This window comes from Mus musculus, chromosome 14 (genome assembly GCF_000001635.26).
Source record: "Mus musculus strain C57BL/6J chromosome 14, GRCm38.p6 C57BL/6J".
Lineage (NCBI taxonomy): Eukaryota > Metazoa > Chordata > Mammalia > Rodentia > Muridae > Mus > Mus musculus.
In genome coordinates, this window is record NC_000080.6 from 34,307,013 (window position 1) to 34,334,393 (window position 27,381).

General features: G+C 42.6%; 2 protein-coding genes across 10 annotated transcripts in view; one reads left to right on the forward strand and one right to left on the reverse strand.

Annotated features, from left to right (window-relative positions):
- The window catches only part of Shld2 (shieldin complex subunit 2), a 73,704-nt gene extending 70,065 nt beyond the window's left edge, over positions 1-3,639 (reverse strand). For 4 of the 9 annotated variants that reach the window (XR_001781163.2, XM_006519652.4, XM_017316219.2 and 1 more), the window contains exons 1-2: positions 3,155-3,639; positions 2,028-2,082 (exon numbers count right to left, since the gene is read on the reverse strand). The gene's annotated coding sequence lies outside the window, so the exon portion shown is untranslated. The remainder of the gene's footprint in view (positions 1-2,027; positions 2,083-3,154) is intronic. The other 5 variants (NR_153399.1, NM_001360074.1, NM_029389.3 and 2 more) reach the window with 2 other exon arrangements.
- Positions 3,640-3,714: 75 nt separating this feature from the next.
- Glud1 (glutamate dehydrogenase 1) overlaps positions 3,715-27,381 on the forward strand; it is a 34,307-nt gene continuing 10,640 nt past the window's right edge. Inside the window, exons 1-6 of the mRNA NM_008133.4 lie at positions 3,715-4,330; positions 12,870-12,950; positions 14,756-14,811; positions 18,501-18,564; positions 22,277-22,371; positions 27,100-27,279. Coding sequence (NP_032159.1) covers positions 3,886-4,330; positions 12,870-12,950; positions 14,756-14,811; positions 18,501-18,564; positions 22,277-22,371; positions 27,100-27,279 — 921 coding nt within the window. The 5' untranslated portion in view covers positions 3,715-3,885. The remainder of the gene's footprint in view (positions 4,331-12,869; positions 12,951-14,755; positions 14,812-18,500; positions 18,565-22,276; positions 22,372-27,099; positions 27,280-27,381) is intronic.

A 27,381-nucleotide genomic window follows, 5' to 3' on the forward strand; every position in this document is an offset into this window, starting at 1 on the left:
AGAGACAGAGGCAGGTGAATTCAACACCAACCTGGTCTACAGAGCTAATTCCAGGACAGCAGAGCTACACGGAGAAACCCTGTCTTGAAGGGTGGGGGAAGTGTGACACTGTGGGTATAGCTCAGTGATAGATCATGAAAGAGAGAAGTACAACCAGGCAGTAAAGTGGAGAGTGACACGTGCTACATCAATGAATATACTTTTAAAACATGTTCAGTGAAAGAAGATAACCTCTAAAGATCATATACTGATTACATTTAAATAAAATGTACAGAATAGAAAACGTATACAGCCCTTCAAACTAAATAATTCATCCAATGATTTTTGCTCATATATTTATATGTATAAATTCCAGCTCTCTTCTAAAATCTTTTTTCAACTAATTGAAAGCACAAAAGAACACTATGAATCAAGAACAGAGCAAGATTGTAAAATAGCAAGGAAAAGTTGTATCAACCCCAAAGGCAGAAAACCAATTGGTCTTTGTTGAATGCCATCAAAGACTAAAATTCCTTTCAAGTTAAATTTTGGTCTCCTTTTGAAATGGAAATTACTATGCATAATTAAATTGTAATTTGGATATTATTTGTCTACTTTACACAGCAGTCAGATGTAAAATTAAGTAGAGCAAATATATGCTTTTTGGATAAGAAAAGATAACAATTTTGGAGTCAAATATGAAGTTTGACTCTTCGCCCACTTATTAGATAGGGGAACATCCAACAATGTGCCCCCAAGCCTCAGGCTGTCCTTGTAAGTAAGGAGTCACAGTACCTCCTTCTGGAAGAAAGGAAAACTCCATCTGTGTTCTAAACAGGGGTTAAAGAGGCGGGCCTGGAGAAGTTCACTCTTTCTCTTGGGGGATGTGAGAGAGTTGGGGGGAGGGTTCCTCACTATATAACCCAGGCTCCAATCCAAATCAGAGATCACCCTGACTCTGCCAAAGAGCATGGGCATGTGCTAACATGCCTGCTCACTCTAATTTTTAAAACCTACCAAGATTTTGTGTAACTTGCACGTAATGTTAAAACATTAGATTGTTAGATTTTGTGTAACTTGCATGTAATGTTAAAACATTAGATTGTTAGATTTTGTGTAACTTGCATGTAATGTTAAAACATTAGATTGTTAGATTTTGTGTAACTTGCATGTAATGTTATATTTTGTGTAACTTGCATGTAATGTTAAAACATTACTAAAATGTTTTAATAAAAAACTATATTCTCAGGTTCTCAGAGTTCTAAGTTTGTTTGCTTCCTCCCTTCCTCCCCTTAAGACAGTGTCCTTCTGGCTATTGAGTTCATTATGTGACATGAATGTTGTGGCCTAAATTCATGGCAATCCTCCTGCTTCAGCCTGATTCCTCCTGTGCTGAGATTACAGACAGCACCATAGACCTTATCTATTTTTAACATACTAACACACAAGAGATATGAATTTTTTTTAAATAAAATAACTTCTACAGTTATATTTCTTTATATTTCTTCTCCCTTCGAAAAATGTCTTCAATTTAGGTAACTAAAGCATAGAAAAAGTAATATTAAACTTATTTCTTGTTTTTTGTTTGTTTGTTTGTTTTTTCGAGACAGGGTTTCTCTGTGTAGCCCTGGCTGTCCTGGAACTCACTTTGTAGACCAGGCTGGCCTCGAACTCAGAAATCCGCCTGCCTCTGCCTCCCAAGTGCTGGGATGAAAGGTGTGAGCCACCACGCCCAGCTATTAAACATTTTTTAAGGCTATGACTATCAGTAAAGAAAATTGATATGGTAGTTTAACAGGCAATCCCACTGAGCTACACAGTGAGCTACAGACACGCCTGGCTATAATGTGAGACTCTTGTTTCAAAACAACAATATATCAAAAGATATGCTTCCATGTGCTCACAGACACTAGTCAGGCTAATGCTTAAACCTCAGGATTTGGGAGTCTTATTCTTTTGAAACTTTAGGTTCTAGGTAGAATGTTTTGTTTTGTGTAATATAAAATCATAGAGTGATAATATTATCAAGTGAAAAGGAAATTTGGTACCTTAATCTTTTCACATCAAGCCAAAATCATGCTGCAGGCCGGAGAATCTTTTTTGCTAAAAAAACACAATACAAATATAATTAATGGTTATCATTTATTGTTTATTACAAATATAACTATATTTTATTATATCAACCACTGTTTATATTGATGTAATTAATATTAATACATAATAAATACAGTTAACGGTTATCACTCAGCAAATAAGATAAGATATAAGTCACTGGGAAGGAAAGCTCAATATTGCTTTAGAGTTCGCTGAGATAAATGAATGCAACTTAACTGGTCTAGGTTGTCACTTCACGTGTACAAAACATTTTAAGAACTAAGAATTTCTCTTTCATGCTTAGTAGATGAATAAAGTCATGTAAGAGATGAATAGTGTCACAAAGTCCAAGGGTTTACAAAATCGCCAAGGCACTCTGGGGTGATTTTACTAGTAATGTGGCACGTGATAGGTAGCTTGACTTAAAGGATGTTAGTGTGTGTGTGTGTGTGTGTTCAACTGGATTTTCTTGTAGCTTTGTTTGAGAAAAATGAGTATCTCATGTTGCCCAGGCTGGAATCAAACTCTATCCTCCTGCCCCCACCTCTCAGGTTCTGGGGTTCCCAGAGTGTAGCACTCAAGCCTGGCTACCATTGTGAAAATTATAACTTAGTAATCAGATCCTAGACCATTTAAATAATATGTGTATGTATATATATATGTATATATATGTGTGTATATATATGTGTGTGTGTATATACACACACACACACACACAGGATGTCACATTCCTTTAATCTAAGCACTCAGGCACTCAGACAAGGCCAGCCTGATCCATAAAGTGAGTCGCAGAAATTAAATATATATACTGAGACATTATATTTCTAGTTTACTTTAGGACGTGATTCCAAAAGAGGGGCACACACTCAGTCAATGGTGGAGTTACAACTATGTGCGGGTGTGCTGACTCAAGCCTGTAATCCTAGCACTCAGGGGAGTGGGCTGGGGGAGCAGAAGCAGGCAAGTTCCCATGAGTTCTGGGCAAGCCTGGGCTACAGGGGCCCTGACTTTTCAAAAAAAAAAAAAGGTAAAATAAAGTGGCACGCGAAAGAGTCAACAATGCTTTGCATAACTGTTTTACCTCAAAATCGCTGAAGTTGCCTACAACAAATTAAAACCTTGTGCAAAGTAAAGGCCTGTGGGGTCAGGGCCTCCCTCCTGTCCTGAGGCTTCTTGCTTTCCCGGTTCCTCAACAGTCGGATTCGGGATGAGTCGGGATTTGCCCCGCGCCTCTTCGGCTTCGGCGCGGCGTCACTCTCCGGCCGGCCGCGCAGCGGATCCGCACACCGTTCCGGCCCAAGGCGGAAAGGAGGGGCCTGGTGACTCATGCGGCCGGGGCTGCTGGCCAGCCAGCGAGGCCTCCCTGCAGTCCGCTTCCACCTCCCAGGCCGCCGCGCGTGCACACGGGACCGACCTTCCGGGCCGCGGCCGCGTCCGACCGCTCTCAGGAGCCCAGGCCTCCGGGCCGCAGCCCGCGCGCGTCCACGCTAGCCCCGCCCCCGCCCGCGAGCATGCGCACCAAGCCCATCTGCAAAGGCGCGCCCCCCGCCGCCGCAGCCGCACGCGCCGCCGCCTGGAGGCCGGGCAAGGCCGCGGCGGAGGCGAGGCCCAGCGCCCTGGGCGGCGCGCGGCCGCCGAAGTCCGTCCTCCCGGTGGGGCGACAAGCGGCGCAGGGGAGGGGACAGCCAGACAAGCAGGAAGCCGCGGCTTAAAAGGGCAGCTCGCGCCCAGCCCTTCCTCCCCGCGGTCCAGGCCTGCGAGCTCCGGTCTTTACAGCTCCCGCCGCACTCGCCTCAGCCCGCCGCCGCCGCCATGTACCGCCGTCTGGGCGAAGCGCTGCTGCTGTCCCGCGCCGGGCCCGCTGCCCTGGGCTCTGCGGCTGCAGACTCAGCCGCGCTGCTGGGCTGGGCCCGCGGACAGCCCTCCGCCGCCCCGCAACCCGGGCTCACGCCGGTCGCCCGGCGCCACTACAGCGAAGCGGCCGCCGACCGCGAAGACGACCCCAACTTCTTCAAGATGGTGGAGGGCTTCTTCGACCGCGGCGCCAGCATCGTAGAGGACAAGCTGGTGGAAGACCTGAAGACCCGGGAGAGCGAGGAGCAGAAGCGGAACCGGGTGCGCGGCATCCTGAGGATCATCAAGCCCTGCAACCATGTGTTGAGCCTCTCCTTCCCCATCCGGCGCGACGACGGCTCCTGGGAGGTCATCGAAGGCTACCGGGCCCAGCACAGCCAGCACCGCACGCCCTGCAAGGGAGGTGAGCGCCCTCCGGCCCCTTTCTGTCCTCCCTCCCCTCCAGACTCCCGTAGCCCGGGCCGCTACTCGGCCCAGCCCAGTTCTGCAGGCCGTGCCCCGCTTCGGGCTCCCCCGCCTCGGGTGTGGCAGCCTTAGAGGATACTGATTTTTTTTTTCCGCCCTAAAACTACCACGTAATATGCCAGCCTTTTTACTGGGCAAGTCTTCACCCCAAGCCTCTGCTTGTGTTGATGCTGACTTCACTGAGGACACTGTACAGCTTTTCTTTAGCCTCGGTGCCTGTCATGTCATAGACCGTGAACCCTTAACGCCAGCAGCCGACGATACAAGAACAGAGAAAAATTATCTTCTTTTTGGAGTTGGAATCTTGAAAGTTTGATTAACCAGCGCAGCTTACTAATCTTCTAAATTATTATAATTTTACACTGATGGCTTTTTGTGTTGTGCCTCTTTTCTCCCCTTGGAAAATGTAAAATATCGAGCAGAGTAAGGTCTCTGACAAACAGGGCGACCTGACATTAAATCTAAAGGGTGTAGACTACAGAACTGCCTGCCAGCCAATAGAATGAAATAGCCCTGGGGGTGTGTTCTTGTCCTGGCTAGTACCAGAATTGAGCCTAGGCAAAAGGTAGAGTCCTTAGGGAGTTGAATCAGTTAGATTTGGTAGTTACCAGGGTATCCTGTGGTTTAAACTTTTGGGATGTGTGTAGATTGGCTTACAGCCTTTTTTTAGGGAAGAAAAATACGTTTTTCATTTTCTCTCCACTACAGTACACAATCATACAGCGTTAAAGGTGCTTTAAAAAAAAAAAAGACTATTAAAAGAAAAACCACCTTTTTTCTGTTGCTTAAACTTAATGTATTGAGTAGGAGTCTTGATGGAGGTTGAATTGGCAAGTGAGCAGAGGTTAGACTAGAACAGTGATTCATTTCATTGCAACTTCATAACTGTAATTTTGCTACTGTTAGGAGTAGTTATGTAAATATCTAATAGGCAGGATATTTGATATGCAACCCCTTCAGGGGTTACGGGGGACCCACAGGTTGAGAATTGCAGGACTAGACCTTTGTCTGCCTCGGTTCTGTCCAGTAGTCTTTTTACTACCAGCTGACTAAAAACTATAGAAATGTTTCTGCACTGGAAAAACTGGGGCTGTGATGGTGTTCCCAGTGGTGGAACAAAGGTTGTGGCAAAAGGTTTAATGATTTACCAAATTCGCATTGAGTCTACCCAAGTCTAGGATCTCCCTTTGGAGCCTAATTGTCCCTTAGCCCTGTAGTTCCCTCTGCTAGAAGCCATTGGAACCACTTTGACCTCTGATTTCCCATGCAGCTCAAAATTATATAAAAGGGGTAGTCATTCTCCTACACCTCACCTTCCTCTTTCTTCCTTCCCTCCCTCCCTCCCTCCCTCCCTCCCTCCCTCCCTCCCTCCCTCCTTCCCCCACAAGCCGGGAACTCAAATTCTACCCCCCTCCAGAACAAACAAGGATGTCTGTCGAGCCAGAGGCATTGTATTGCAAATGCTAAACTGTCCTTGTCTTTACAGAGGGTGTGCATCCTGTGATTTGGTGGGTTTTTTCTGTCTTGTTAGTCATTAAAGCAATTTGAGTTTGCCGTAGTTTTATTATTTTAAGTGCTCTTGTCACAGAAGTTTTAATAGCAAAATATTGAGCCTAGCAACAAATATCATCAGCCTTACCAGATCACAGTAACCAAAGCACTTGCTCAAAGTGGAGTGAACAGAGCAGAAATAGAGAAACCCGTTTGTAGTTAGTTAACAGTAACAGCATTGCATGATGATACAGCAAGATAAAGTAACGTTCTACAAAGTAAACCATTACATTTATTTAACATCACACTGCCTCTTCGCCCCCTGTCCCATGCCTAAGTGAATTGTCTTCTCATAGTGTTTTGGGAATTTTGTTCTTGATCCTCCTGCCTCATCGGCTCTCCCAGTGTTTATTACGAGAGACCTCATCTGTTCCTTGACATCCCTTTCCCAGCCTTGAGCCCTCTCTATCTAACCTTTCCTCCACAGCGACCTTACACCTGAGTTTCCTAAAATAAAGCCCTCGAGGCTGAACCAGGTCTGGTGACTTGCTGCAATCCTAGCTCTGAGAGCTGAGCCACTCAGTTAGACCCTATCTCAAAAAACAGGAATAAATCCTGTACTGAATCAATACAATAGTCTAATCTATAGTGAAAAGAGATAGTTTAAAGTAAAGACCACCTGGAAGTGCTGGTGAGTACTTTATTTCAAGTAAATATTTAATAAAACTTGGTTTTGTGATTTTTTTTTTCCTAAGTCATATTTAACTGAGGCTACTAGATTTGCCTCTGGTAAGGATTTACAGAGGACCAGAGACTTAGATAAGAGCTGGAACTCAAAGCCTGGATTCTGTCAGTAGCCCGGTATGGCCATATGCGTACCTGATTTTCTGTAACACAGGAAAATCTGAAATTCAGTGCCAGCCTGGACTACATAGATAAGATCCTGTCTCAAAAAAAAACAAAAAACAAAAAATCTATTTTTGTAGCAAAGATGGATACTGTAATAAACAATTGATTTGACAAGATTTGTTCAAAGGTTCTGACATGTTTTCAAACACAGCAGAGATTGTTCCCGGTGGACATGATATTCTGGGTACATCATCTGTCATCCAGTTGTTTGCTAGGGTAAATCTGTGTTTGTGGTGGGTGCCTTCCCTCACCTCTCCATTTGTATGTGTCTCTCCTGAAGCATCTGTTCTGAAGAGAACAACTTTCTCAACAGATTGTTCTGCTACCAGTTTTAGTGTAAAGTTCTTAGAATTCAGTGTAGGGAGGGGCTGGAGAGAGCACTGTGGTTAGGGCATAGGCTGCTCTTGTGGATTTGATTCCTAGCACCCAGTGGTGATGCAGAGCCATCCAGAACTCCAGGGCCAGTGGAGCTGTGCCTGCTCTGCCCTCCTCAGGCATCGTGCACGGATGTATATTCATACAGGCAAAGCATTCAGACACATACGGTGAAAAGTTAAAAAGGTTCAGAAGGGAGCTGGGCGTGGTGGCGCATGCCTTTAGTCCCAGCACTCGGGAGGCAGAGGCAGGCGGATTTCTGAGTTTGAGGACAGCCAGGGCTACACAGAGAAACCCTGTCTCGAAAACCAAAAAAAAAAAAAAAAAAGGGTTTAGCGATCAACTGACTATAGGAGCCACTTTCTTTGTTTTCTATCTTGCCCCTCAGTGTCTTCATCTCATATTTAGTTAAAGTTTTCCCGTTAGTGGTTCTTTCTCCTGTGTTAGAACTTCCTCAAATCATTAGATGAGTATCTTGTGTAACTGTGTTTTGCTGCTACGAAATGCAATACAAAAGTTAACTTGTTTTATAAGCCATATAATTCATAGATCCTTTAGCACTCAGCTGTGAAGTAGTGTTTGTAATACATTTTAGTTAAATGCAGAATTGTTTGTCTTTATACAGACATGTCATTTCGTAAAAGCCATGTGTCCCCAGTCCTTATGTGCAAACAAATGAAGAGCTCTGAAACCTGCCACAGTGTATACTACATATTTCCCTTCTCCCATTCTGTAAGCATTGACACTTAACTAGTAGTTATGGGTGTCTCAGCACACCGTGTAGAATCTGCAAGTCATAATCGGAAACTAAGCACCAGTGCACATAACTTCAGAAAAGTGGGTAATGATTAATAGGCCCATGAAAGAACTGAACAGGTGAGATTTTTGGCTTAAGACCAGAAGAAATTGAATTTACCACTGTAATCATTTAAATTCTGAGAAAATCAGATTTTATCCACTAATGTTGCAGATGTTAAGAACAGAAGGAGAAAGAACTCTTAGTTTAATGTTCTGCTAGTCTTTAGAGATTTTCAGGCCAGCCAGGACTACACAGTGATCCTGGGTCCTCAAAAAGACAAAAGATGAAATGATAATGAGAGGTTCAGAAAGCTAGCTGCATGGTAAGCTCATCTTTGTGCCTGGGGGATGGTATGCCCCTCCTTGGGGAAAGAAACTTCCCTAGTTGAATCCTTAGTTATATGTAAGGTATTTAAGTTCTATAAGGCATGATAGCATATTACTGAACCAGAGGAGGGACTGTAGAAACCACCAGTTTATATCCGAGTCAGACCCAGTCCTTGTAACTAATTTCTGAAAAAGGTTGATCTTGTGAGATTGTTGAGCTTTTATTTAACCTGTGAGATGAAGCTTTCGATGGTTAGTGTTAGATGGGAATTAAGTGAGGGAATGCCCTCTCTGTGGGCAGAGAACTAAAAAAGGTGATGGACAGAGAGTTTTCCTGTTTTAGCGTTGTTGAATACGTAATGATAAACCTAATGGATTACAGAAAATAACATCAGAACTAAGAATGAAGGTAATAGGAATGGAAAGGAAGGGCTGGAGAGATGGTTCAGTGGCTAAGAGCACTGACTGCTCTTCCGAAGGTCGTGAGTTCAAATCCCAGCAATCACATGGTGGCTCACAACCATCCATAATGAGATCTGATGCCCTCCTCTGGTGTGTCTGAGGACAGCTACAGTGTACTTAAATATAATAATAAATAAATCTTTAAAAAAGGAATGGAAAGGAAAAGAGGCAAACTAAAGTATTTTGAAACAATGGTATTCTTCAGAGATATGGGATGAAGATGGGAAGGATCAGAGATAAAGTTTTCAGTCTAAGGGAATGGAAAAAAATAACACTACTAAGGACTATAGACCCCATCTGAAAGCCGTTCAACAGCAGTCTAAATAGGAAATTCCAGGAGTAGGTCATTAATGATCTTAACTGATGCAACGTTCTGGGAAGTGGTATAAAATTAAAGAATAAGAATAAAATAAAGGCTCAGGAGATGTCTCCACCATTAAGGGCACCTGTTCTTTCAGAGGACCCAGCTTCAGTTCTCAGCACACAGTGCTTTGTTTATTTGAAAAATAATAGTTTATACAGATATGTATATGTGTACAAAAGATGCATAGTATTTAATGTATTATTGTGAATGCTTTAGATCATTCAGGAGATGTTTTAGGACAGCAAAGAGAATAGGGGTGTCAGTAATTCATCAGGTTGATCATGTAAATGACCTGATTTCCATCCCTGGGACCCACCCAGTAGGAGAGAACTAGGTTCAGGTGGTCCTCTGCACACAGTCCCCTCTTGATTGTTGCTTTCCTAGACAGTCCCTCCCTTTCCTCTATGGTAATTCTGCTCTTATTCTCCGAAGACCCATTGAAACTAGATAGCTTCAGTCCTTTGACCCTTTTCATAACAAGTTAGGATAGTTACTGTTGCCTTTTTGTCTTGTTAAATGTTGCCCAACTTCATGTGGATATCAGGGGTACCTTTTTTTTTTTTAACTATGTAGCCCAGACTGCCCTCCGTTGCCTGTGTGCTAGAATTACAGTCTTACACAGCCATGCCATACCTAGGTCACCCAACTTTTTTTTTTTAAAGATTTATTTATTATATGTAAGTACACTGTAGCTTTATTCAGACACCCCAGAAGAGGACATCAGATCTCATTACAGATGATTGTGAGCCACCATGTGGTTGCTAGGATTTGAACTCGGGACCTTCGGAAGAGCAGTCGGCGCTCTTAACCACTGAGCCATCTCACCAGCCCCAAGTTGTAATTTGTTTAAAAAGTCATTTGTAAGACCTAATTTAAAATTTTAATCAAGAAGCTAAACTTTGTTTCCCAAGAAGCTTAAGTTTTTCTCTTCCAAGTGGGTTAGCAGTTCTTTTGTTTTGTTTTGTTTTGTTTTTTCGAGACAAGGTTTCTCTGTGTAGCCCTGGCTGTCCTAGAACTCACTCTGTAGACCAGGCTGGCCTCAGAAATCCACCTGCCTCTGCCTCCCAAGTGCTGGGATTAAAGGCGTGCGCCACCGCCGCCTGGCATGTTAGTAGTTCTTAAAACCTATGTTTCCTGAATTCTCAGACAGGAGTTCCTTGGCACCATAGAGTAAGTTAATTGGTTTTCTTCCTCCCTCCTTTTCTTTTGCTTTCTTTGCTAGGGATGAGGCCCAGAGCCTTACACGAGCCCTCTACCCCTGAGCTACAGTCACAGCCTAGGACTCCTGTTTATTAAGTAGATAGTTTAGAACGCCACTGGGATTTGAATTCTGGGTGAGTAAGCCATGCCTCATTAAGGAGATCCCAGTTCAAGTAATTTTTAAAAACATTTAAGTTTCCAAAAATGTTGAGTTACTAATTCATCATAGAAAAGGATGGTAGCTAAGGAGTTTACGTGAATGTATGTTTGGTTTTGATTCAACTAGAAACAGGAAAATGTCAAGCTGTCGGTTGTGGCTTTCACTTAGTCTTTTTTTCTAAGTAATGAGCTGCTGGTTTGTTTTTCTCTATCACCATGGCAATTCCAGCTAGTTTTGAAGAGGTAGAAGATTTGGTTTGTTTTGACTTTGTTTTCATTTTTGTGAGACTTAATTTATTTTACATTTACTTCATTTTAAGATTTATTTATTATTATATATAAGTACACTGTAGCTGTAGATGCGCCAGAAGAGAGCGTCAGATCTCATTACAGATTGTTGTGAGCTACCATGTGGTTGCTGGGAGGGATTTGAACTCAGGACCTTCTGGAGAGCAGTCAGTGCTCTTAAACACTGAGCCACCTCTCCGGCCCCTTACATTTACCTATTATGTGAGGTTGGGGCGTGTACGTGGGAGTTTTCTTCCTGGGGTTTACCTTGAGATGTTGTGTTATCACTGTTGGGCCCAGTAGTCCAGTAGTTAGAGCACCTGTGTACTATTGATTCCTTAGAAAGTTTGCAAAGAAAACCTTCTCACCCAGGTCACACAACCTCATTACCTTCTGCTCTCTTCTTACCCTCTTGTCTGCTCCAGGTCTGATTCTGCTCTGACAGCCCCTCCCCTAGCTCACTCCAGTAGAAGTTTTTCATTAGTTCATAGTCTGCAGAAAAATGCCTGTGGTGTGACTAATATTTCCACATGGGTGTAGCTAGGGAAATTTTTTTCCACAAACAAAAAAGTTAATCTATTGGAAACATGTGTTTTGGTTTTGGTTTGCTTTGTTGTTTTTCAAGACAGTTTCACTGCATAGCCCTGGCTGTCCTAGAAGTCACTCTGTAGACCAGGCTGCCCTTGAACTCAAAGATCCTCCTGCCTCTTCTTCCTGAGTACTGGGATTAAAGGTGCATGCCACCACTAATATTTTTTTTAAGATTTAGTTATTTATTTTATGTGTGTGAATGCATTGTTGATATCTTCAAGCACACCAGAAGAGAGCATCAGATACCATTACAGATGGTTGCTTGCCAGGAATTGAACTCAGGACCTTTGGAAGAGCAGTCAGTATTCTTAACCACTGAGCCATCTCTCCAGCCCCCCACTAATATTTTTTAACGTTGAGTTTGTAGCTCCTCAGTGGAAACTTGTATTGTTATACTCTACATTTCTAGCTGTTATCTTTCCAGTAAGAGAACATTAATAAGTTTTTTATTTGGTATTGATTGATTTGTCTGTATGTTGGGTACCACAGCACATGTGTATCAGTTATCTACTACCAGATATGTCCCAGGAATTGAAGGCAAGTAATTACGCTTAGTGGCAAATATTGTCACCTGCTAAGGCATCTCACTGGCATGCATTTGTTTGTTTTTGCAATGCTGGGTGTCAGGATGAGAGCCTTTTGAGTACTAGTTGTCCTTAAATATCTAACAGTTCTTTTTTTTTAAAAAAAAGATTTGTTTATTTTATGTATATGAATACAATGTTGCTGTCTTCAGACACACCAGAAGAAGGTGTTGGATTCCATTACAGGTGGTTGTGAGCCACCATGTGGTTGCTGGGAATTGAACTCAGGTCCTCTGGAAAAGCAGTCAGTGCTTTTAACCACTGAGCCATCTCTCCAGCCCTCTAAGAAATCTTTCTAAGCAAAAACTAATCTTCATGGCCACTCTTGGCTATCAGAATAAATTAATTAATTCGGTCCCCATTCTGTAACTAATTTTGGGTGTCTAATTAGCAGCTTTTCCTTTTTACCCTTTTTTAAAAAAGAATTATTTATATATTACATATATATGTGTGTGTATATATGTATGTGTGTGTGTGTGTGTGCATACATATATATATATAAGCTTTATTCAGACACACCAGAAGAAGGCATCTGATCACGGTACAGATGGTTCCGAGCCACCATGTGGTTGCTAGGAATTGAACTCAGGACCTCTGGAAGAAGAGTCAGTGTTCCTAACCACCCGAGTCATCTCTCCAGCCCCACCTCCTTTTACCTTTTATGGTGTCCTTATACATAAAATACCTAGCTCAGCACAGGGTTCAAGGCCAACCTGGTGTACAGAGCAAGTCCTAGGACAGCCAGGACTACACAGAGAAACCCTGTCTCATAAACTTTAAAAAGAAAAAAGGTATTTCAGTGTATATAGGAATAGCTTGTCTGTAAAATATAAGAGGCATGGCGTTTTCAATTTATAGCTATTTTGTTAACTTAGCAGAAGTTGTGGATGTAATTCTGTCTTCCCTCCTTTTCTAAATGAATCTCCCAGGTATCCGTTACAGCACTGACGTGAGTGTGGATGAAGTAAAAGCACTGGCTTCCTTAATGACATACAAGTGCGCTGTGGTCGGTGAGTGGCCCTCTCTGCTGATGCCTGACGACTCTTTGGGGAAATGTGGCTATGCACGGCTACTTTTTAAAATTCTCCTTATTACCTTGTTTATAATGATGTGTGTGGAAGTCAGAGGCAACACTGTAGAGGTGGTTCTTAATCAAACTTAGGTTGTCAAGCTTCTAAGACTGTTTACCTGCTGAGCCAATTCATTGGCCCAATGGTTACTTTTAGTATGCTATAAAAATATTTAACAGGCCGGGCAGTGGTAGTGCATGCCTTTAATCCCAGCACTTGGGAGGCAGAGGCAGGCGGATTTCTGAGGTCAAGGCCAGCCTGGTCTACAGAGTGAGTTCCAGATAGCCAGCACTACACAGAGAAACCCTGTCTCAAAAAAAAAAAAAAAAAAAAACCAACAACAACAACATTTAACAGAACTGTTTTGTTTTTTGAAAGAACTTTGTTTGTTTGTTTGTTGATAGTATCATACGCACACACACACACACACACACACATATATATCCCTGGCTGGCTTGAAACTCTATGATCAGTCTGGCATTGGACTCAGAGATCTTCCTGCCTCTGCCTCCCAAATGCTGGGATTAAAGGTGTCTATCACCAAACCTGACCTGATTTTTTTACTTTCTTTCATAGTCTTCTCCATTTCTGAATTACAACACATGCATTTTGTTGCTTAGGATCTCTCTAAGGGCTATGGGAAGTAAAGACTGGTTTCCCTCCTTATTTGTGTGTTTGCATTATAGTTGTATGTCAGTATAGATTGTAACACATAGGTAATAGAATATATATCACCAAGGAGAACATGGTAATTAAAGAAATAAGAACTTTGTCATCATTTCCAAACTTAAAACAGTGAAATTTTTATAGAAGCTAACTGAATTTTCTTGAAGCATACACCCTTGTTTTAAATGCTCATCCATGGTCTAAATAAATCATAGTGGAAGGAAAGCAAATACAATATTCTCTTAGAAGTAATAGAATACTGATTAAATACAGTTAACACCTGGCTGGCATTATATATGATACCTGTTCAGTAAGATTTCATTTCAAGTTTAACATCTGTGTTTTCTTGTGATGCTGAGAATTAAATCCAGGGCATTTTTCATCCTAGGCAGGCACTCCACCAACTAAGCTACGGCTTCAGCACTGGCTTTAGTTTGGGAATTTTCTAGAATTAAAGCAGTCATGTAGCTGGGTGGTGGTGGCTCACGCCTTTAATCCCAGTACTCAGGTATAGGTAGGTGGATCTGTGAGTTCCAGAACAGCCAGGACTACACAAAGAAACCCTGTCTTGAAATAATTCAGAATCTGAAACTATATGAGCACCAAAATAGTGCTCCAAGTAGAAAACTCCATACCTGAACTTATGAGGTGAGCTATTGTCAAATCGTAGGTATCAGGCTGCGTGGTGGTGGTGGTGGCGGCGCATGCCTTCAATCCCAGCACTCTGCAGACAGAAGCAAGTCAGTCTGTGGTCGAGGCCAGCCTGGTCTACAGAGTGAGTTCCAGGACAGCCAGGGATACACAGAGAAACCCTGTCTCAAAAAACACCAAAAACAAAATGTAGGCAACAGTAAAATGTCCTACATCATTACCAGTACATTATGTACATAGGAGACATAAAATTCTTGTCTAGGGTTGGACTCCATCCTCCAGATAACTAATTGTGTATAGGTAAGGAAGAAGATGAAATACTTGAGAAACATACTTGATGATATTTGCTCTCTCTGTATTGGCAATATTTTCTGTTTTTATGTTTTTTAAGCTTTTATGGAACAATATCTTTCACTATTCTCTCTCAGATGTACCGTTTGGAGGTGCTAAAGCAGGCGTTAAGATCAACCCCAAGAACTATACAGTAAGTATCCAGCTGGCACTGTCCATGTAGGGCCTAAAGTTGTGCTCCTCATGCCAGTGAGGTTAATGGTGCCATTGCTTTCCTGGAGGAATTGGAAAACAGCTAATGGTTGACTCAGCTGTAAATTTCCTAATGTATCTTGCCACACTTGCTTGCTGTTGATGGCTGTGCTTCTCATGTTAATAGACATTTACATCTGCCACAGACAATCTGGGTCCCTGGTCTGTGAAGAACGGGATTTCTTAGGCAGATGGACAAAGATTCCGGATGAAAATGACAGACAGATACACGAAAGATGTGTTGAATCTGAATGTAATGTTCTGGTTGAGCTTCAGACTTATATTACAACGAATTATCAGAGGATACAAATCACAAAAAGACAAGATACACTGAAATTCACCAGTTACAGCAGAAAGGAATTTACAGGGACTAATTAAATGTTTACATTAGGGATAACAAGCCCTGCCTTTGGATCAGCCTAATGCCAGGCAAGAATTTCACACTTTAAGGTTAAAAGCATCAGGGGGTTGTTAACTCTTGACAGGCCTTAAGAGTAATGTGCTATCACAGAGCTCTAAATTCTTAGGTCTAATAAAACTTATCTTGTCTGGAGAGTTTCCCCTTATCAGGGTAGTATATCAACTTATACTTGACATGGAAGTAGCCTGTAGTAAAAGATTTCTATCTCAGTGAGACTTTTAGTCTCTATCTGTAAACAGCTGAGTAAAATGGCAAGTGCTTAATTGTTTACTAAATGGGTTAAGCTCCTTGCTGCTATCTGGAATCTAAGAACACTGGGAAAAGGCTTTAGCTATGTTAGAATACAATCTTAAAAGGCATTTACTATAAGGTGATGCTTAATAGAGTGCACGTGAATCTATACACTAGATTAATGTGGTGGAAATTTGAATATAATGGGTTAGGGTAAGAGATGCCATAACTCTGGGAGGAAAATTTCCCTGGACTCTTATCCTCGTAAAACAGCTTCCAGGCTTTTCGCCTGACAAACCGATCCAAACTGGAGAGTTGGCTTTCGCCAGAATATCCAGGAGGAGAGTCCTAGAAATTCATTTCTCATGAGCAGCTTTTTGGCATTTCTGCCTCACAAGCTGACTCCACCAGAGTCCGTGACATACATCTAAATTTTTTAATTTTTAAAAGTTTTGATCTTAAGTTTTGTGCCCAGCATGATGGCACACACTTTTAATCCAAGCACTCAGGTGGCAGAGGCAGGCAGATCTCTGAGTTCAAGGATAGCTTGATCTACATAGTAAGTTCCAGAATAGCTAGGGCTACCAGAGAAGTCCTGTCTTGGAAAACTAAAAATTAAAACATGAATAAGATTTTGATCTTAAGTTTTAATACCAAGGTTTTATTCTAGCAACAAACAACTTATCTAGTAAAAATCATGTTTATTCTGTTAGTTCCAAGTTAGTTAAAACTGGTTGCTACAGTAGTTAGTTGTGTGGTTTCATTCTCTGAAATTCACCATTTGATGACTCCTTGAACACACTGTCACCCATACTTGGGTGTCTTGTTTATCTCTGTAACCCTTTCAAGAAGCCCACACCCACGCACTTGGATATATATGTCTTCTCTTTTTTAACTGCTGCTCTCTTAACCCTTATGCCTATATTAAGCATCTGTGTTAAACCCCAACTCTGTCTCCCTTTTTGCATGTGATCTTGTTTTGTTTTTGAGATAGGGATTCACGACCTAACCCAGATTGACCTCATTCTCAGCTGTCCTCCTGAGACTTAGGGTTACAGGCACAGCCGCCACACCCATGTTAAAACTTTACATTTAAATGAAAGTATAGGATGACCCATGGAGTCTGCCCTAGGGTTTTACTGCTATGAAGAGACACCTTGACCCCAGCAGCTTTTATAAAGGAAGACATTTAATTGGGCTAGCTAACAGTTTCAGTGGTTTAGTCCATTGTCAACATGGCAGGAAGCATGGCAGCATGCAGGCAGACATGGTGCTGCAGAAGAAGCTGAGGTCTACATCCTGATTCACAGTCAGCAAGAGACTGCCACACTAGGCCCAGCTTGAGCATAGAAAACTTCAAACCCCGCCTCCACAGTGACACACTTCCTCCAACAAGGCCACACCTCCGTAATAGTGCCATTCCCTATGGGCCAAGCATTCAAACACATGAGTCTATAGGGGCCATCCCTATTGAAACCACCTCAGGATCCATATAGTTATAACTGTTTTGTGTGAGTGTATGAGAGAGAACGACAGAAACCGAAAAGAGGGGGGATTGAGGATGTTATTACTTTGAAGCCCTGGCTGACCTGGTACTTGTGTGTGTGTGTGTGTGTGTGTGTGTGTGTGTGTGTACTCACCCTAGGATGGCTTCTTTTACCTCCTAGGTACTGGGATTGCAGGACGCACTGTCATGTTCTGCATTATGCACACACACATACACATTTTAGACAAAGTTTCCCTTTATAGCCTATACCTATATAGCCTTATTTGTTTCCACATTCTTTTGCCTCGGTATTCCCAGTGATGGAGTTACAAACACCACGTCTGGCAGGTGTAGGTGGATCTCTAAGTTCATAGCCAGTCTAGACTAGATAGCAAGTTCAAGGCCAGCCAGTAAGACTCCCTCAGTCATGCCTTCTCTGAACCAAGACTCTAGTCCTCACATGCTAGGCAGATGCTCTCCCGTTGAGCTGTATCTCCCCAACCCTCTCTTTACTTTTTATACTGAGACAGGGCTTCACGGGGTTGCCTTGAATTCTCTGTAGTCCAAGCAGGCCTTTTGAAATCTTTTTTATTTTATTATTTTTTTTAACCAGGCAGTGGTGGTACATGCCTTTAATCCCAGGATTTAGGAAGCTGAGGTAGGCAGATCTCTGAGTTCCAGGACAGTCAGGACTAGAAAGAGAAACTCTGTCTCAAAAAACAAACAAAGAAAAGAAAGGAAGAAAAATCATTTTTCTGAGATACATAGTGAATTCCAGGTCTGCCTAGTCTGCTACATAGTAAAACCATGGCTCAAAAAAGTAACTAGACAGGGCCTAGCAAACACAGAAGTGGATGCTCACAGTCAGCTATTGGATGGATCACAGGGCCCCCAATGGAGGAGCTAGAGAAAGTACCCAAGGAGCTAAAGGGATCTGCAACCCTATAGGTGGAACAACATTATGAACTAACCAGTACCCCGGAGCTCTTGACTCTAGCTGTATATGTATCAAAAGATGGCTTAGTCGGCCATCACTGGAAAGAGAGGCCCATTGGACTTGCAAACTTTATATGCCCCAGTACAGGGGAATGCCAGGGCCAAAAAGTGGGAGTGGGTGGGTAGGGGAGTTGGGGGGAGGGTATGGGGGACTTTTGGGAAAGCATTGGAAATGTAAATGAGGAAAATACCTAAGAAAAAAGAAAAAAAAAAGTAACTAAAAGTGCCTGCTCCACAAGTGGTACTGGGAGTGTCTTTCCAGCCGGGGAGGTGAGGGAAGGGGGTGGCGCAGGCCTTTAATCCCAGCACTTGGGAGGCAGAGGCAGGCGGATTTCTGAGTTCCAGGCTAGCCTGGTCTACAGAGTGAGTTCCAGGACAGCCAGGGCTATACAGAGAAACCCTGTCTCAAAAAGCAAACAAACAAAAAATCCTCTTTCCATTTGATCTTTATATCAAAAATGTGTTTCTCTGTGTGTTTGTTTGTTTCTCTCTGTAGGATAATGAATTAGAAAAAATTACACGGAGGTTCACTATGGAGCTGGCCAAGAAGGGTTTTATTGGTATGTATTGCCCTATGTATTTCTGTATAGAGTGAAACACCTACTAAGTAATGATCTTGAAGAAACTCCTGCTTTTATAAACCTTAGGTATAGTTGTCCTTTTCCTTCTAGAAACCAGGTTTTATTATAGATCTCATAGACACAGCTTAGCTTGTTTTTAACAAGTTCAGGTTCTCGCTGCAGTGTGGAACAAGGACACTAAGGAGAGATCTTTCCTGCCTTGTTCACACCCTTTTCTGAAGCATGGAAAGGGATGTGACTACTAAATACTGGATTTATAACAGTATTTTTAAGATGTGAGAAATCTGATGTCATTTAGAAGCTAGTGGTTTTAATGTGTATTAGCTGTTCCTTTACCTCACTGGAGGTGGCGGTGAGGCTGATGTCATCAACTCGCTACTCCATTCTCCTTCAATCTCTGAGGAGTGCTCGGGTCAGTTAGAGGAGCTTTTGTGAGCGTGCTCCATTTCTAAGGATACTTCACCTGCTTGATATTCTTATTGCCTAGTATCTGTGTTAATAAGTTCTTTGTGAGATAGGAATATTTCTTGTGATGTGTACTTGTTTACTCTTCAGTTTCTAAGTAGTTTTGTCTTAATAGTTCTTGGTCTACAGGCTCTGGTTAACTTAAATAAGTAAGGTTACTCAGTAGAATGTTAAAGGGAGACTGGCTGGGATGGGGTTGGGCACAGCATCCTCTTAACTCTGCTTTCCTATGCCTGAGAGTTCCCTCCGTGTTCCCTCCACAAGTGACAAGCTCCTATGCAATTAAGCTGCATATTGAAACTTGTTCTGTTGTTAGGAAGTAAGGTATAAAATAAATGAATGAATACAGGAGTGAGTATAGGAAAAGCTCGACTGTTATAAGATTTTGTCTGAAGTCCTTAGGGTTCTTGACATGCTTCATATGATCACTACTATGGATTTTACATGTGCCGCATTGCCCAGAGACAGTCTGCCATCAGAAGTTAATGAGCACCTCACTCTTGCCTACAGGGGTGCTTTCTGATTTCAAGATGGTGAATTCACATTCCAGCCTGGTGATGCCTTTGTGGTTATTTGAATTGCATGTTTGCTTTTAGCCTAAAATCTTAGTTATATTTTACCCTTGAGTTTTTCAGATTTCATGCAGTCATATTTATTGCCATATTTTCATACGTTTTTTCCAGCGTAGTTGTAAGTCTTGAAAGTTCCAAAAGTGACTCACTGGAACTCTGAAGGACAGTCTGAGTAATTTGGCCCCTTTGCTTGTAGAAGGCAAATGAAAGCTTATCTCTTGTCTTCTCACTTCCCTTTCTACAGGGTTCACCATCAGACTTGAGTCTGAATTCTTACCGTTAGCCCTGGGAGTTTAGGGTCAGATATGGGTGGAGTGGGATAGAGGAGGAAAAGTCAGATTTTGATAGGAATTGTGTTGAATATAGAGGCCATGGGGGGGGGCATATTTACCAAATTAAGCCTTCTAACCCATAAACATGGGCATCTTTGTGCTTATAGGGCTTATTTTCTTCATACTTCTCAATACTAGAAACAACTACAGAGTCCTTTTGATGCTATTGTAAGGGATAATGATATATTAGGGGGTTATTTTTGAGTTTTGTTAGCATACTTAGTAATTTCTATAATCAAACCCATATGGGCAAGATGTTGCATATTTAATACAGTGTGTTGTCCCTATACAAAAGGAAATAAATGAACTTTAACATTTGTAGGCCAGCATGGCTATTGTTTCTTACAGTATCAACTTAAACTTAGATATTGCTTTTTCCCTTTACAATTATTCTGTGTCCAGACTTGGCAATAAAGTAATACCAGCCTCACAGAACAAATTGAAAACTACTCCCTCTTCAGATTCTTGGAAAAGCCTAGAAATGTTTGTGTGTATGTGAGTGAGTATGTGTGTGTGTATGTATGTATGTGTGTGTGTGTGGTACCTATCAACTGTAACTTTGCCCTGCAGGTTTCTCATGTTCCTTTGTCTCCATACACCAGAACTACCCTGACCTCAACCCCTCCCTTATGTGCATGTCCTGTTAGAATTCTGTAGTGCAGAGATTACTTGTAATCTGTACATCCTTTGGGAACATAGTAGGAGATCAGTCTTACCCTTAGCCTGATCCTGTGGGAACATAGTAGGAGATCAGTCTTACCCTTAGCCTGTCAGGCTAATTTTTCATTGATTTCCCCTTGCTTCCCTTGTTGAACTTGTGAAATGCAAGCTTATCAGCCAACAGTCACGTCTTTGTGGTTTTTATTATGTCTTTTTGATTGACAAACTGCTTACCTCAGACTTACCAGTTCATATTTATTGTTTTGAAGCAGGTAATGTTACTCCATAGATATTTCTAAACAGGTCTTATAGCAATTTGTCCTTAGCTTAGGAAATAAATATGTATTGTAAATTGGCAAAATTGTGCTAACCTGTAGCCCAAGCATATCACTTTGAGAAATAGAAAGTTTGCAAACCAGACAAGTAGACTCTTTCATCAGTGGATGAGGCTAGAAAGCCTTTCCTTCAGATCAGGGTTCTATATGGAAATCAGGGTTGTGGAGGTTAACCATTCTGAGAGTGAAAGATGCCTAAAATACAGAGACAAGGGTGTGGAGAGACAGACTTACTGGGGCCATAAAACATGAACCTGACTTAAAGGTTTATAGAAAATTATAATGCAAAATTGCAGGAACATAGTAAACAAGTTATTGATACCTATCTTACTCTAACTGTATACATGTATGTAAATATATATATAGAGAGAGAAAGAGGGACAGAGACATGTATGTGCAAAGAGTAGAAAGGAGAGGAAAAAGGGTATAGAGTTTTGTGACTATAGAGTGAGAACATGTGACTATATGAAACCTGCCTTTTTCCACATAGTGAATTTGATGATAATTCCAAGTCATTAAATCAATATTTTTAATGGCTATTTAGTACTTCTTTGTGTAGCTATGCCAAGTCTTACTTACTAGCATCTTTGTTAGTAATTGTCTTTTATCTTTCGGTTTTGAGAGCATTCTACGTAGTTTTCCCTTTACAGTGGAGTGAGCTTCACTGCACGCATTGCCCAGTAAGTTCACCATACCCAGCGGTGTTAGAAGCAACACAGTTACCATTATTACTCAGGAGCCATTGTTATTCTCAGCCTTGCTTTGTAGTTTGCTGTGCTCTGGAGAACTAAATGCTGCACCTGACGGGCACTGGCTAATAGTCAGAAGTGCTCCATGAGGGAAAGTGCCACACCTGCTTCAGCAGTGTCACCTCCTCATCCCTTCCTACTTAGTGAGAAGACCTCAGCCAACAGGGAGCTAACTCTTCCTGCCTGTCTATCAGTGACCAGGATGGTCCTGTTATAGTGCTCAAATGATACATTATCTCTGATTACAGTTCAGGACACTGAAGTCTGAGAGGTCAAACTTTTGCTGGCATCATACCCTGAAGGCCAAGGAGTAACTTGAATCTATTGTCTGTAGTAACTTCCAGATACAGCTGAGTAAATTCTAACAGAAGAAGTAGTGACATAACATTGTGTGTACAAGTTTCATAGAAAAGAGACATTTAATGAATATTTTTATAACTTCAGTTTGTTATACCAAAATGAAATATAAAGTTTTCTAGCGACAGTGACATTGTTCTCTTAGAGAATTGCAAGCATCTTTATGTTTGGGATAAGTTTATCTTAAAAACTAGCACACTGCCCTTTCCCTGTGCTCCCAGGTCCTGGCATTGATGTGCCTGCCCCAGACATGAGCACGGGTGAGCGGGAGATGTCCTGGATCGCTGACACCTATGCCAGCACCATAGGGCACTATGTGAGTATCCACTGAAACCCAAGGCTTCCTGCATTGCTGTCCACAGAAGTAATGAGTCATCTGACTTAATGAGAAGTTGGTAATCGCTGGGTTCATCTCCCTTTATATACATTTGGTATGCGTATTACTTGCCCCCTCTGTTCTGACGGTAAGCATGGTGAGCATGAACTGGGTTTTGCTCAGACCCTTAGCATCAGCTCGCTTGTTAGGGCAATAGATTGTACATTCAGTTCTGCCTTCGCCTCAAAAGTGCTTTCACTGAAAGAGGAGCTAAGACATGTGAGCTAAGGTATGGAAATGGTGTAACATAAAGATAGACTTCTGAGTTCTTAAAGAAGGCCTTTTTGAAGGGATATTTGGGCTGGACCTGTAAAATCTGGTTGAATGTCAACATCTGGAGCTTTGGGGGCTAAGAGGAAGAGAACAGCTGAGATTACAGGTAAGACATGCATGTGTAAAGGTGACGGAAGAGAGGTAAGTGAACACACAGATGTCAGGTCCTAGTGAAGTGAAGAGACTGCTATGACAAATCCTGCAGGAAGAGTAGCTGTTTGTGTGACACCAGCCCCATCTTCACAGTGCAGGAACCCAGGGTGTGGAGAACAGCTTCATTTCTGAGAGCTGTGGAACCTTGGGGAACCATGTCCATAAACTAAGAAAGGGAATCGATGGCTATTCTCCCTTCCCTCCTCCAGACAAGGTTTCTCTGCACAGCCCTGGCTGTCCTGGAACTAGCTCTGTAGACCAGACTGGCCTCAAAATCACAGAGATCTGCCTGCCTCTGCCTCCTGAGTGCTGGGATTAAAGGCGTTCCCAGCTTATTTATTTTTTGAGAGGAAAGAGAGAGAGAACACAACATAAAGTTGGGTGAATGGGTTAGAAAGGGATTTGGGGGTCCATGGTGGTGCCCACCTTTAATCCCAGCACTCTGGAGGCAGAGGGAGATGGGACTTGAGTTCAAGGCCAGCCCAGTCTACAGAGTTCTAAGACAGCCAGGACTATAGAGAGAGACCCTGTCTCAGGAAACTTCATTTACACTAAGTAGAAATCAGGTGCACACTACAAATGGCATAAATGTGGAAGCTGTTTCAAAACTATAGAAAAGGAAAGCAGTGCCTGCCCAGGACCATTGGAATATGGTCTGAGCCCTGAAAGACTGCTGTTGGGGAGAAGAGGGAGGGAGGGAGGCAAAAAGAAGTACTAGAAAGTCCTAAAGTACAGAAAACAGTGAGCTTGAAACGCAGGGGGGTCAGTGTTACACAGTCATTAGGAGAGGAGGGTGGGACAAAAGACTAAAGAACTCCTGCCAGGTCACTGTCTGTTAAGGACAGCCAAGACATCAAGCTTTGTCCTGAAAGATGGAGAAGCCATGAGAAGCTTATAATGAGTGTGTTTCACTGTGTATAGCGGAGATGGAATTGGTCAGGGCTAGATAGAGGATCCCAAACAGCAGGCGTGTGAAAGAGGGAATGGGACATGAAGTAAAGCCTCCGGCTAAAAAGAGTACCATTGAAGAGAAGCAAAGGGAGACAGGCTGAACGGTATCTGCTGCCTGGAAGAAGAGTCTTGTTTGGCTGTTAGTTAGCTGGATATGCGCCACAGAATCATTGGTGTGCAAGGCAGGCCGTGTAGGAGAAATACAGTCCTTCCAGGGAGTAAGAGGCTGGGTAGTCAATGGGGGTGGGGGGGTCTTTCCAGGGCCCTACTGGGAAGCTAGGCTTTGGAGGAGAGGCACGTTTCCTGAGCGGTGCTACACACTGGCTTGGACCACGGGCAGTCCTGCTCTCTCGCCCACCAGCTTTGAGTCTCTGTCTTAGCTTCCTCATATGTAAGATAACAATATCTTCTTCCCAAGACTGTTAGGATGAAGGAAAGAAGGAAGGAATAAATAGAATAATGTACTGAGAACAATCCACAGCCCTTATTAAGTACCAAAAAAAGGTCTTCTGTCTGAAGTGAGATGCAGCAGTGTTAGGTGTGGCCTGCCACTCTCATAGCTTTTTTTATTTTTTTTATTTTTTTAGATTTATTTATTTATTATATGTAAGTACATTGTAGCTGTCTTCAGACACTCCAGAAGAGGGAGTCAGATCTCGTTACGGATGGTTGTGAGCCACCATGTGGTTGCTGGGATTTGAACTCTGGACCTTCGGAAGAGCAGTCGGGTGCTCTAACCCACTGAGCCATCTCACCAGCCCATAGCTTTTTTTTAATGAAACAAAATTTTGCTATATAGCCAGTGTAGGCAGAGACTTAGAGCTATCCTGCTTCAGGCTCCCAAAGAGCTGAGTTTGACCTTCACTGTCACATCTGACTTTGTACCACCTTTTAATGCTGAGAAAGCACTAGCTGAGCTCTTGCTCTTGAACTGGGCTCTGTGCTGACCACTGCAAGCTGGTAGGCAGTGCGTTGTTACTCTTCATTCCTACACAGTTGTGGCAGCATGAAGTTTTATGAGGCTCTGCCAAAGAAACCTTGGATGGAGCTGGTTAAAGCTCTTCTGTCCTTAACTGATAGGAAATCCAAAGACTCAAACCAAGGTTAAAAGAAGTTAGCTCATCTAACCGAGTTCTGCTGGTCATCTAACCATACTGGCAATATAGTGTTGGGGATATGATCCCATACCTCCATTAGGTATGCTAGGGAGGCAGTTGGTTGGCGCCAGGCCTGACCTCACACAGTATTTCCTTCAGCCCCAGCCAGCATTTGCATTTCCACAATTTAGAACCATTTGGCACCAACTTTGCAATTTTGTGTTGATGGTGTTAATTATTCATGAAAGAGAACTGTGGGAAAACTACTAAGGGCTTTTACTAGATTGCCTAATTTTCAAACGGGCTTTCATTCCTTTTGTTGGTAAGTATATAACTAATACAATTCCAAGTTCTCTCTGTAAAAAATGTAAATTCATGTTAAATAATAGGAATAAAAACCAGGTGACTTCTGGGTAGGGTGTAATATGAAGTTGATCACTTTATTGCAGTGGACAACTTAATTCACTTAGCAGACATATTTTGTCACTGGTTTAACATTATCGTTCATCTTCTGTTGGATTTTTAGGTATGAGCATACTTCCTCTCATTTCTTCTGTTCAGTGATGTGTCTGTTTCACAGAGATCTGCTTGCTGTGTTTATAGTGTGCTCCCAAGCCCTTTTTTCCGCTTTTGTGTGTGTATGTGTGTGTGTGACCCAAGGTCGGCACTGTCCTCTGCAGCTGCTGTCCTCCTTACTTCTAAGGCAGGAGCTTGCTGAAGCTGGAGCTCGGTGCTGTGGCTACACTGGCCAGCCAGCAAGCCCAGGGGCACTCATGCTTACACAGCAAGGGCTTGTCCAAGTGAGCCCTTTGCCTGGGTGCCAGGGACCCTGCTTTTTCTAACCATGCCTCTTTGTAAGCAAAAAGACGTGCATAGCCTTAATTGAAAGATGGTAAAAAGGCAGGCGGTGAGATTGAAATCACCCCTCCATCCACTCTGCAGTTCTATTTATTCCTGCGGGCAGTAGTGGCGCATGCCTTTAATCCCAGCACTTGGGAGGCAGAGGCAGGAGGATTTCTGACTTCAAGGATAGCCTGGTCTACAGAGTGAGTTCCAGGACAGCCAGGGCTATACAGAGAAACCCTGTCTCGAAGAAAGAAAAAAAAAGATTTATTTATTCCATGTATGTGAGTAGTATACTGTTGCTCTCTTCAGATACACGAGAAGAGGGTGTCAGATCTCATTACAGATGGTTGTGAGCTGCCATGTGGGTGCTGGGAATTGAACTCAGGACCTGTGGAAGAGCAGTTAATGCTCTTAATGCTGAGCCATCTCTCCAGCCCGAGGGTCTTTCTTTCTTTCTTTCTTTCTTTGAGTGAGCAAGATTTTACTGCGTAGCCCTGGCCCTCCTGGAGCGCACTTTGTAGAGCAGGCTGGTCTTGAATTTGAAGATTCTTCTGCTTCTGCTTTTAACCCAAGTGCTAAGATTATAGGTGTGTGTTACCAATCCCAGTCTTTTTTTTTTTTTTTTAATGATGTGTTAAAGTTCAAAATGAGTTTTGCAGAATACAATACAGCATCTTTCCATCCAAGAAAATTACCTCTCCTCTTTTGGTTCTGCATTTTGTGGGTTTTGTTTTTTGTATTGATAATCTTAAGGTGCTTACGAGTGGAATGTGCACCCTAACTTCGTATGGCTTAGGTTTTCAGTACAGGAGTAATAGCTTCTAGCTGAATTACATCTATGCTTATGGTATTGTTAGTTATGCTTAACACTGAATAACATAACTCACACATACTCAGAGATTTGTACAGTCTTGTGGATTTTGTGTTTTGAAATAGTCTTACTATATAACCAGAGCATCCTTGAACTTGAACTTCTGCCTCAGCAAACGCTGGGTTACAGGCAGTGCCACAACACCAACATGCACACACTCTTAATTAAAAATATGCTTAGTTAGCAAGAATGTGCTGTTGTATTGGCTTGATCATAGAAACAGAGCTTTGCGTTGGCTGTGGTTGCGTTGGCTGTGGTGGCACGTGCCTGTAGTCCCAGCACTCAGAAGGCTGAGACTCGGGTCACAGCTAAGGTCAGTGACCTGTCCCAGAAGAGACCTCAGTCCTTCCTTTAAATGGTGATTCTTTACTCTCACAGGATTTTTTTTTTTAACATGGCACCAGGGTTGAACCTCAAGCCTTGCTCAGGAAAACGAGCACTCTACTTGTGAGCTACATCTCTAGCCCTCTCTTACAGGATATCAATGCGCATGCCTGTGTTACTGGGAAACCCATCAGTCAAGGAGGCATCCACGGGCGCATCTCCGCTACTGGCCGGGGTGTCTTCCATGGAATTGAAAACTTCATCAATGAGGCTTCTTACATGAGCATTTTAGGAATGACACCAGGCTTTGGCGATAAGACATTTGTTGTTCAGGTAAAACAGCTTTGACTCTGTCTGCTGTGTACATTTATTTATGTGAGAGGACACATGCTGCAGGGTGGGGAGATCAGAACAGGTCAGGCCTTGCACCATGTA